The 12,482-nt window shown below is 41.4% G+C and overlaps 1 protein-coding gene across 1 annotated transcript in view; it reads left to right on the top strand.

Moving 5' to 3' along the window:
- FAM186B (family with sequence similarity 186 member B) overlaps positions 1-12,482 on the top strand; it is a 28,658-nt gene that overhangs the window by 1,928 nt on the left and 14,248 nt on the right. The window contains exons 3-4 of the mRNA XM_021091213.1: positions 8,972-9,105; positions 9,967-10,192. Of these exons, the coding sequence (XP_020946872.1) occupies positions 8,972-9,105; positions 9,967-10,192 (360 nt within the window). The remainder of the gene's footprint in view (positions 1-8,971; positions 9,106-9,966; positions 10,193-12,482) is intronic.

The raw sequence follows: 12,482 nt of genomic DNA, 5'->3' as shown, positions 1-12,482 counted from the left end.
TACCTTCACATCTCTGGTGCTCCTCCAGCTGTGTTCCTCCCAACAAAGTGAGGAGTCGAAGGAGATATGCCCATCCAAAGCCCACTTACCCCCTTAATAGACCATGTTCTAAATACTTGGAACCCTAGAATTCCCTGCCTAGCTTGCTTCCTGGCCCTGGACCAGCGTCTTCCTTGGCTCTCCTCCCAGGGAGACCCGCTGATAGTGTGGGCATCTAGGTCTGAGAGATAGCCAAGGGCAGCTATTCGAAGTAAGAGGAGTGAGCCCAAGCTGGTATGTCCACAGGAGCCTGAGTGAGGCTGTCTCAATGCAGGACAGAGGCAAGGGCTGAAAGGAAGGGGATCTGGGAAAGAGCCATGGGCTAGGGGCTTCTATTTTCTACTGTAATACTCTGAGGATTCCAAAAATTCTAATTTAGAACCTGGACCTTGAGAAAGTATATTTGTAAAGTTAGGCGTTTAGTTGGTTTTTTATTTAACAGTTTGTTAGCTTAATTTGTAACATTAATATATGCAGTATGTGACTATTTGTAGTGTTGCCCCAGCCCCCACAAATTTGAGGATGCAACTCTTTTTCCCTTCCTCTCTCCCCACTGCTTATACCTTATTCTCATCTCCTAGCTGCCAAATTGAAATAATTTTTGTTAGTTCAACTTTCAGTTCTTAAACGTTGTAACTACATGTGCTATTTAGAGTTGAGCCGTGTAGAAAACTTTGATTACTCTTCCATTCCTGCACTTTTTATTTTTCCTGGAATTAATAATTATCTGGGTTTTTTTTCTTTCTTTTGTTTAGCTTTACATGTATTTATCACAAAATCTGCCTCAAAATCTTCCCTCACTTGCCTAAATCTCTTCTCAGAATATCTGGACTCAGCAGATATTCTATCAACCTCATCTTCTTCAAGACCTCTCTGGGAGTTCCCATCGTGGCTCAGTGGTTAATGAATCCGACTAGGAACCGTGAGGTTTCGGGTTCGATCCCTGGCCTTGCTCAGTGGGTTAAGGAGCCAGCGTTGCTGTGAGCTATGGTGTAGGTTGCAGACTCAGCTTGGATCCCACGTTGCTGTGGCTGTGGTGTAGGCAGGTGGCTACAGCTCTGATTAGACCCCTAGCCTGGGAACCTCCATATGCTGCAGGAGCAGCCCAAGAAAAGGCAAAAAGACCAAAAAAAAAAAAAAAAAAAAAAAAAAAAAAGACTTCTCTGCTGCAGCCTTCTGACCTGCTCCCATCTGAGTTTATCCTTCACCCTTGTTGCATCTCTGGCAACCTGGCATCTCCTTTCTCATCCCCCTGGGCATTTTCTTTGCCTCTCTCCTTTGTTGGATCTTTTAGTTGCCACATCTTTCTCTTTCTCAAATTAGTCCCTTTTGGATCATCTTCCTCAGAAAGGAAGAGGTAAATGATTTTCAGACATTGCATGTTTGTTATTCCCAGTGTTCTGTTGTGACACTTGATCCATTGTTTGGCTGGGTCTTGAATTTCTCTGGGATTATGATGGCATTGCGGCATTACCTTCAAGCTTTCATCATTGCTCTTGAGACATCTGAAGCCTTTTAACTCCGTATCATCATCGTAAGTGACTTTCCCCCTCTTTCTGAACCTCTCCTTTGTTGCCAGTGTCCTGAAATGGCAGTAACATGTCTTACAGAGGCTATTTGTAGTGGTGGGCTCTTAGTGCCCCTCACTCCTGCGAAATAATCTTGAATCATCCCATTGGTGATTTCTTCCCTTCCATTTTCTCGTTTCTTTTTCGGAACTCCCGTAATTCAGGTGATCTGCTGGACCAGTCTTTCTCATTTCTTCTTTTCTCTCCTACTTTTCATCTTTTTTGCTTGGTCTTCTGGAAAATTTCCTGGATTTTATTTTCCCATTCTTCTATTGAGTCTCTCAACATTCAAAAGATTTGTATTACTCTCGCTTTATTTTCATTCTCCAAATATTCCTTTTTTAACATCTTATTTTGTTTCAAAGTTGCAGTAGCTTCTCTCTGACACTCTTCATGATTATTTTGTGTAAGTTTTCCTCTTTTTCCATAATCAGTGTTTTCTCTAAATTTTTTTTTTTTTTTCTGTGGTTTTGGTCTCTTCCATGTTAGATTCTTTGCTTAAAGTTCTTATAATCCTTGGTTGTCTGCTCACATTTAAGGATGGGTTACCAAAATACCAGTTGGAAGCATTTGTGCTCTGTGGGCTCATGTACATGGGTGAGGCTTCTCAGACAAGAGCTTGACTGCAGGGGACCCCTGATGTCACACCTTTAGGCCTTCCTTCTCAGGGTGGTCAGAGATCTGGCACAACCAGTTCTGTTTGCCCTTTGGCCGCATAGTTGCCCCACTACTGCCTTAGGATTCATCGTTTTCCAGTCTGTCAGCAACCACTCATCCATATGCTTAACAGCTCCCTAAGGTATTTTGTTCTTGTCTCCTCTCCTGTTTCCCTGTCTCTGTGCATTTATGCCCTAAAAAATCCCTTTGCCATGGTTTTACTGTATTTTTAGCACAGCAAAATTAGATACATGTGTTGAAGCTACCATTTTTACCCGGAAACTTCAAATATACTTTAACTATTTAAAAACAGTGGTTTAAATATATATACACTATACACATGCATACACGCACACACACACACACACACTCAAATACCCTATATATCAAATTTCTGGGTTCATCAAAAACAGGCTTTTTTTTTTTTTTTTTTTGCTTTTTAGGGCCGAACATGCAGCCTATGGAAGGAAGTTCCCAGGCTAGGGATCAAATCTGAACTGCAGCTGCCGGCCTACACCACAGCTGCAGCAGTGCCAGATCCTTAACCCACTGAGCAAGGCCGGGAATAAAACCTGCATCCTCAGGGTTACTAGTCGGGTTCGTTACTGCTGAGCCATAATGGGAACTCCAAAACAGGCTGATTGACATTGAATGATTTGATAACAGACATCATGAAGTTGAACGTATAAATGTATTCTAATAAGATATTGCTTTTATCCATTTTAGATAGGTTCTACAGGAGACTTTGCTTGGAAAAGGGGGTTGGCTGCTTTAAAAAAAAAAAAAAAGGGAGTTCCCGTCGTGGCGCAGTGGTTAACGAATCCGACTAGGAACCATGAGGTTGCTGGTTCGGTCCCTGCCCCTGCTCAGTGGGTTAATGATCCGGCGTTGCCGTGAGCTGTGGTGTAGGTTGCAGACGCGGCTCGGATCCCGCGTTGCTGTGGCTCTGGCATAGGCCGGTGGCTACAGCTCTGATTCGACCCCTAGCCCGGGAACCTCCATATGCCATGGGAGCGGCCCAAAGAAATAGCAAAAAGACAAAAAAAAAAAAAAAAAAAAAAAAAAAAAAAGGAAAGAAAAGGTTTACAAACATCTCTCCTGGGCCAGTGGTCACCTAGTGTGGGCCCTTAAGCTGTGGTAGAGGTACTGCTCCTGACCTTAACTGCATGGGAGGGGGCCTGGAGGAGGGTGTGGTCCAGCCCCATGAATAAAGGGAATGAAAATAGAGCAGCCTCACCACCTGAGATTCACCACATTTATTTCCTTCCATTCTCCTGACTAACCTCCAGCCCCTGGCACTGTCTGCACACAACCCCTCCCCAGTCTTGGAAATTATAAAGCATTGCATTTTTTCCTATTTTTTATCCTCTTTTTAAAACACTGCATTTTTAAAAATCAGGCTTTCTCGTATCATTTACATATAATACAATTCACCAATTTTAAGTGTGTGGTACAGTGAATCTTCACAAATGTATCCAGTCAGGTATACGCCACCATAATCATGACATAAAACATTTCCTTCCCCTGGAAACTTTCTTTGTTCCCTTTTGCAGTCAGGCTGTTCCCCCTGGTCTGGCTGCTGGCACCTACTGATCTGCTTTCTGTCACTATAGTTTTGCCTTTCTAGCATTTCATGTAAGTGGAATCATACAGTTGGTGGTAATTAGTGTTTGGCTTCTTTCACTTAGTATAATGCTCTTGAGATTATCCATATTGTTGCATATATCAGTAGTTCATTCCTTTTTAATGTGAAGTATTATATTTCACTGCACAGACATACTAGAATTTATCCATTCACCAGTTGATGGACATTTAAGTGGTTGTACCATTTTACATTCTCACCTGTAATATACACAGGTCTCACTTTCCCTATATCCTCCATCACACTTTTTATCATGGGACACATCCTCGTCAGACTTGGCATCACATCTTGGTTTTTACTTGTGTTTCCCTAACAACTAATGATGTTAATAATCTTTTCATGTGCTTATTAACCATTTGAATATCTTCTCATTCATCCCCAGGGTAGGGGTCGAATTGGAGCTGTAGCCACTGGCCCACGCCACAGCTCACAGCAACACCGGATCCCCGACCCACTAAGGGAGGCCGGGGATCAAACCCCCATCCTCATGGACCCTAGTCAGATTCATTTCCACTGAGCCATGATGGGAACTCCCTGAATATCTTTAGTGATGTGTCTATTCAAATCTTCTACCCATTTTAAAAATTGGATTGTTTTTCTTCTTATAATTTATATAATATTCTGGATACAAGTCCTTTATTAAACACATATTTTGCAAATAATTTTTTCCCGTCTGTGACTTCCATCTCATTTTCTTTTATGTCCATGTTATGTCTATGTTTTTCTTGTAATATTTTGTCTGCTTTTTGTAGCAAGGTAATGCTAACCGCATAAAATGATTTGAGAAGCGTTCTGTACTGTTCCGTTTTCTCAGAGTTTGTTTAGGATTGTGTTATGTTTTCTTTAAATGTTTGGCAAAATTTACCAATAAAGCTATCTGGGGCTGGAGTTTTCTTTGAGGGAAAGGTTTTTAATTACAAATTCAATTTCTTTAGTAGGTACAAGGCTTTTCACGTTTCCTTTTTTTTTTTTTTTAGTGAATTTTGATAGATTGTATCCTTCAAGGAATTTGTCCATTTCACCTTATTTACCAACTTTATTGGCATAAAGTTTTTTCATAATATTCCCTTTATTATTCCCACTATAGAGTTTGTAGTGATGTCCCCTTTCTTATTCTTGATGTTGTTAATTTGTTCTCTCTTTTTTTTTTTTTTTCCCCTGGTAAAATCAGGCTAGAGCTTTATCAGTTTATTAATCTTTTCAAAGAACCAGGTTTTGGTTGCATTGATTTTCTCCATTTCTGTTTATTTTCTGATTGTTTGTTTTAATCTTATCTGTATAATTTCCTTCTGCTTATTTTGAGTTTCTCTGTTCTTCCTACTCTAGTTTATTCCTCTAAGCACTGCTTTAGTAGTATCTCACAAATATTGATATGTCATATTTTCATTTTTACCCAGTTTGAAATATTTCATATTTTCCCTTGTCATTTCTTTGATTCATAGATTATAGACAAGTGTTGGGCTTTTTTGTTTGGCCATGCCCATAGCATGCAGAAGTTCCCGGGCCAGGGATTAAACCTGCACCACAACTGTAACCAGAACCACAGCAATGACAATGCCAGATCCTTCATCTGCTGAACCAGGAGGGAACTCTCCAAAGTGTGTTTTTAACTTACAAATATTTGGAAATTTTCCCAGCTATCACTCAGTTATTAGCTTATATTTTAACTCCATTGTGGTCAGAGAACATATTTTGGATGGTTCTAACTTTTTAAGTTTATTGATATTTGTTTTATGGCTCAGATTATTATTCCATGTGCATTTGGAAATAATGTGTCCTGCTGTTGTCTTGAGTGTGATGTGTCCTGCTGTTGTCTTGAGTGTGAAGTTGCCTGATAGCGTTGTTCAAAATCTTCATATCCTTACTTATTTTTTTCTACTTTTTCCAGTTCCTGCAAGAGAAGTGTTGAAATCTCTAACTGTAATTGTGGATTTATCCATTTCTCCTTTCACTTCTGTAAGTTTTTGTGTGTTTTTTGTTTTTTTGTCTTTTTGCCTTTTCTAGGGCCGCTCCCTCGGCAAATGGAGATTCCCAGGCTAGGGGTCTAATTAGAGCTGTAGCCGCCAGCCTACACCACAGCCACACTAACCAGGATCCAAGCCGTGTCTGCCACCTACATCACAGCTCATGGCAACGCCAGATCCTTAACCCACTGAGTGAGAGCAGGGATCGAACCCACCACCTCGTGATTCCTAGTTGGATTCGTTAACCACTGAGCCACGATGGGAACTTCATGTAAGCTTTTTGCTTCATGTATTTTGAGGCTATGTTATTTGGTTCGTACATGTATAGGATTATGTCATTTTTATTAACTAATACCTTTATCATTATGGAATATCCCTCTCTTTTTATCTTTGCTAATATTTCTTGTTCTAAAATCTGAAATTAAGGAGCTCCCTGGTGACTCAGTGGATTAAGGATCCAATGTTATCAACTAATCTTGTGGCTCGGGTCATTGCTGTGGCGAAACTTCATTCCCTGGCTCGAGAACTTCTGCATGCTGGGGATGCAGCCAAAAATAAATAAAAGCTGAAATTAATATAGCCATTCTAGCTTTCTTTTGGTTGGTATTAGCATGGCTTATCTCTTTCTATCCTTTTATTTTTAACCTATGTGTGTCTTTTTACTTAAAATGTGTTTCTTGTGGAGTACCCACTGTGACACAGTGGAATCCACAGCATCTCTGGAGCACTAGACACAGGTTCAATCCCTGGCTCAGCCCAATGGATTAAGGATCCAGCATTGCCACAGCTGCAGTGCAGGTCACAGTCACAGGTAGGATCTGATCCCTGGTCTGGGAATTGTGTATGCTGTGGGGCAGGAATAAAAGTGTGTTTCTTGCAAACAGAATATAGTTGAATCTTGGGTTTCTCTTATTTGAATCTCATAATTGCTATCTTTTTGTTTAGGTCATCTATGTGTGATCTAATTATCAGTATGATTAAGTTTAAAATAAAGAAGAAAGATGGGGGAGAGAAAGAGAAAAAAGTGGAAAAGATCCCAGATTGAGAATCAAGAAAGCAGATTGAAATCTTGACTGTGTACCTCCCAGCTCTGTAACTTTAGGTAAATCTCACAACTCCTCAGAGCCTTAGCTGACTCTCACATATTTATAAGGATAAATAAGTGATTTGTAAATTATGGTATACTCTGAAATCATAAGGACCAGGGTGTGAGCACCTCAGAGAGAACTAGGTCCCCCTCTTTTCTGTATTTCCAGCACTAGCCCCATGCCTGGCACAGAGAATGTTACCAGTGTGTTCATTGAGTGAATGAGGTGGTGCGAGAATTAGCTTTGAATAAGAGAATGAATGATAATATGTAAAAGAGGTGGGTGTCAGGTAACAAGTTATTAAGTGGCTATAGCACTGCCAAGAACTGAATTTAAAATGTTTAATTCCTTGTCTGTTAAATATTTCAGTAGCATGGAAGAATAATTTGCGTGTATATATATTTTTACTTACATATTCATGAATTTGACAGATGTTTATTGGAGTTTCACTGTGGCTCAGCAGTAACGATCGAACTAGTATCCATGAGGATGTGGGTTCAATCCCTCGCCTTGCTGAGTGGGTTAAGGATCTAGTGTTGCCACAAGCTGTGGTGTAGGTCGCAGACGCGGCTCAGATCTGGCATTGCTATGGTTGTGGCATAGGCCAGTGGCTACAGCTCCAATTAGACCCCCTAGCCTGGGAACTTCCATGTGCCACATGTGCAGCCCTAAAAAGAAAACAAATGTTTATTAAGTGCCTACTACTATATGCCTGGCAAAATTCTAGTCCTGGGCATACAGTAATATCCATTTTAACCATTTGTTTTATTTTATTTTTTTTTCTTTTTGGCCACACCTGCAGCATGTGAAGTAGCAATCCAAGCCACTTCAGTGACAACACCAGATCACAAGAGAACTCCTGAATCATGTGTTTTAAAGTCTTCTGGCAACAATGATTACCTTCAATGAAAGTGTTGATTGAGCCCTGACCCCTGGTGCATATTGAAATACATTCCCATTAGTTATTGGTTTGCCGTAATTTTATTTTTTCTTTTCTTCTTTTCTTTTTAGGGCCACACCTGTGGCGTATGGAAGTTCCCAGGCTAGAGGTTGAATCAGAGCTGCAGCTGCTGGCCTACACCACAGTCACAACCACACGGGATCCAAGCTGCATCTGTGACCTACAGCACAGCTCAAGGCAACACCAGATCCTTAACCCACGAGTGAGGCTAGGGAATCAAACCCAAGTCCTCATGGATACTAGTCGGTTCATAAGCCATTGAGCCACAAAGGGAACTCTGTAATTTTTTTTTAAATTGTCTTAGGGAAAAGAACTTTTTCTAAATTGTCTTTACCTCCTTTTAGACATTAATGTTTAGTTTGGGAACATAACATTTAATGATTTTTAAAAAGCAACAGGTCAAGTTTATATACTTAGGTGATACAGAAAAAGCTAGATAGGGAGTTCCTGTCGTGGCTCAGCAGTTAGCGAACCTGCCCAGCATCCATGAGGTTGAGGGTTCTATCCCTGGCCTTGCTCAGTGGGCTAAGGATCCGGCCTTGCCTTGAGCTGTGGTGTAGGTCACAGACACAGCTCGGATCCTGAGTTGCTATGGATGTGGTATAGGCTGGCAGCTACAGTGCCAATTGGACCCCTAGCCTGGGAACCTCCATATGCTGCAGGAGCAGCCCTAAAAGGACAAAAAGACCAAAAAAAAAAAAAAAAAAAGCTAGATAATCAAGCACATAGATGACAAGGAGTCATTCTTTTTATTTTTTTGGCCATGCCCATAGCATACAGAAATTCCCAGGCCAGGGGTCGAACCTGTGCCACAGTAGTAACCAGAGCCATGGCAGTGACAATGCTGGATCCTTAACCTGCTGTGTCACCAGGGAACTCCAGAGATTCATTCTTCCCATCAGCCTGATGATGTCACCGGAGAAAAGAAGATCAGTTGGAACCTGCTGTCTGGCAGTTACAGGGAGCTGTGCCTGGGAAGAGGGTACTCAGGAGCTGGCCTGAGTCCTTAGCCCCCAAGCAGCTGACATCGTGTGTCCAGGCCTGTGTGCCAGAGACACAGGACATCTTTGTGACTGACAGAGTGATCCAAAATGGAGAAGATAAACCCCCACAGTTGGTGACCCCTGCGTCAGTGAAAGCCATCATCTCAAGGATTGAGGCTGCTCAGCTAACTCGGACTCAAGAGGTAACCCCTGGGATGAGAGTGTTACCCTTTTGTTGGGATCTAATATGGAAGGTGGGGACTGATCCTAGATTTGGGCAAGATTCCAGCGCTGAGCCCTCAGGGGTCCTGGGATCCTCAGCAGGCTGGTTTATAGGCAGATTAGTGCAAAATATCTACCTCCTAGTCTTGGTCTCTGGAGGGTGAGCTGGAATCAACCCCCACCCCCACCTCCTGAGGCAAAGATGGGCCCAGGAGGGGACACCCCACAGGGAAAACTTAGGATGGCCCTGAAACACAAGAGCGGTGGCTCCTTCCTGGGCAGGAGGAGAGGCCCAGAGTTCATGATTTGGGGTCTATTTTTGGCGCCCTGTCAGGGTGACCCAGGCTAAGCCCTAGAAGCTTACAGGGAAATGGCCAAAGATTCGAATTTCCCTGCACAGGAGCCTCTGGTGCTTTTATTTATTATTAAATTTTTTAATAGAAGCCTCTGATCCCAACGGTTTCTTGGGATCTCATTTTTCTAGTCTGCTACTTCTGGATCCTCATGAGGAGGGATGTCCAGAAATCCCTAGCAAACTCTGAAGTCCTAAAGAAATGGATTGTTAGCGTTCTCTCCCTTCCTGAATCAAAATGACAGTGATAAGAACTAACACTTATTTTGTGTGCCAAGCAAGTCCTAAGTGTTTTACAAATAATGATTCATTTAATCTTTACAAAAACCCTGTGACATAGGTACTATAAGGATCCCTTATTGTAAGGATAATAAGAAGTTAACTGTCCCCAAGAGGTTAACTGTCTTGTCTAAGATCACACCGCTAGAACAAGGCATCTGGCACCAGAATTCACATCCCTAAACACTACAATCTGCTGCCTCCCATATAGGACATTTCTTCCCAGCTCTCAGACATCTTGGACAATGTCAACTGTGTCATCAACCGCTTCCAGGAAGAATTAGGATATGATTTCCAAAAAAAGGCAAAATCTCACCAAACAGAGCAAAAGGGCAGGAACAGATTGATCTTGCTGGAGAAAATTACCTCCTTCTCCAAAGATGCTGAGACTAAAGAGAAGCACTTGTATGAAATTCTCCGCTGGCTGGGTGACTGGGGTGAGTGTCCAGGCTGGGTGCAGTCCTGAGAGCAAGTGCCTTCCCTCCAGGATGCCGGTCCCAGCTCATTCAGCCTCTTCCTTTCTCTGCCCTAGGTCAGCATTCACTGGGGGAAGGGTGTAGGCTGGTAGGTGCAGAGGGAGCAAAAGACACATCTTAGTGCCTCTCCAGAGAAACATTTGCCCACTCATGTAACAGTATATCACCTCTATTTCCCAGAGGGGCACATGTGTCATTGTCCAGAACATAATAAATTGTGACATTAGGCGCATATGTGATGAAGCCTAAGTTACATGTTCATTATTACATCTCTTTTTTTTTTTTTTTTTTTTTTTTGGTCTTTTTGCTATTTCTTGGGCCGCTCCCGCAGCATATGGAGATTCCCAGGCTAGGGGTCAAATCGGAGCTGTAGCCACCAGCCTACGCCAGAGCCATAGCAACGCAGGATCTGAGCTGCGTCTGCGACCTACACCACAGCTCACGGCAACGCCCGATCCTTAACCCACTGAGCGAGGCCAGGGACCGAACCCGCAACCTCATGGTTCCTAGTCGGATTCGTTAACCACTGCGCCACAACGGGAACTCCTACATCTCATTTTTTAGCAAGATAGAAACAAAATGCAAACTCACACTAGCTATTTTATTTTTCATTTTTCCAGCTTTATTGAGACATAGTTGACAGATCACATTGTGTAAATTTAAAGTATGTGGTGTGTTGATTTGGTATATATGTATATTGTAGAATGATTCTAAAAATAAGATTAGTTAACGCATCTTATCACCTCACATAATTACCCTTTTGTGTATGTGTGGTAAGAACATGTAAGATCTCTTCTATTTTAAATACCAGCATACCTTGGAGATATCACAGGTTCGATTCCAGACCAGCACAATAAAATGACTATCACAATAAAGTGAGCATATGAATTTTTTTGCTTTCCTGGCACATACACAGGTTGTGTTTACACTATGCTGTTGTCTATTAAGTGTGCAATAGCATTATGGCTCAGAAAACAATATACATACCTTAATTTAAACATACCTAATTGCTTAAAAATGCTCACCATCATCTGACAATGCAGGGTTTCCACACACCTTCAAGTTATTAAAAAAATGCAATTCTGTAAAAAGCAATAAAACAAAACACAATAAGGCAAAGCACAGTACAACAGGGTCTGCTGGTATATAATACAGAATTGTTAACGAGAGTCACCACACTGTACATTAGACCCTCAGACCTTATTCATCTTAGAATTGAAAATTTGTACCCTTTGACCAACATCTCTCCATTTCCCCCACCTCCCAGCCTCTGATAACCACCAATTTTCTCTCTGCTTCTAGGAGTTCAACTTTTTTTAGATTCTATGTATAAGTGAAATCATATAGTGTTTGCCTTTCTCTGTCTGACTTACTTCACTTAGCATCCATGTTGTTATAAATGGGAGGATTTCCTTCTTTGTTATGACTTAATAATATAGGTCTTCCTTGGCTTATGATGGGGTTATGCCCTGATAAATCCATCCTAAGTTGAAAATGTCATAAATTGAAAATGCATTTAATAAACTGAATGTACCAAACATCACAACTCAGCCTAGCTTACCTTATATGTGTTCAGAACATTTACATTAGCCTTCAGTTGGGCGAAATCATCTAAACCAAGCCTATTTTATAATAAGGTGTTGAATATCTCATGTAATTTATTGAAGACTGTCCTGAAAGTGAAAAATAGAATGACTGTGTACATACAGATGGTTGCACGTGTATTTGTGGCTTACCTCTGTGATCATGTGGCTGACTTGGAGCTGCCGCTTGCTTCTACTGCCTGGTATTGTAAGAGTATCATACCACATAGCATAGCCCAGGAAGAGATCAAAATTCACAATTCAAAGTATAATTTCTACTGAATGCATATTACTTTTCCACCATTGTAAAGTCAAAAAACCATAAATTGAACCACCGTAAGTTGGAGACTATCTATATTTCACTATATAGACCACATTGTCTTCATCCATCCATCCATCCATCCATCAACTGATGTTTAGATTGTTTCCATGGCTTGAGTCTTGTGAATAATGCCTCAGAGGACATAGGCATGCACATATCTCTTTGAGATAGTGATTTTGTTTCCTGTGGATATATACCCAGCAGTGGGATTGCTGGGTTATATGGTAATTTTATTTTAATTTTTTTGAGGAACCTCCATACTGTTTTGTAAAATGGTTATACCAATTTACAGTCCCACCAACAGTGCACAAAGGTCCCCTTTCCTCCATGTCCTTACCAATGTTTG

This window comes from Sus scrofa, chromosome 5 (assembly GCF_000003025.6).
Source record: "Sus scrofa isolate TJ Tabasco breed Duroc chromosome 5, Sscrofa11.1, whole genome shotgun sequence".
In the NCBI taxonomy this organism is placed as follows: Eukaryota; Metazoa; Chordata; class Mammalia; order Artiodactyla; family Suidae; genus Sus; species Sus scrofa.
Note: the sequence above shows the minus strand (reverse complement) of the source record. Positions and strands in the feature narration are given on the sequence as shown.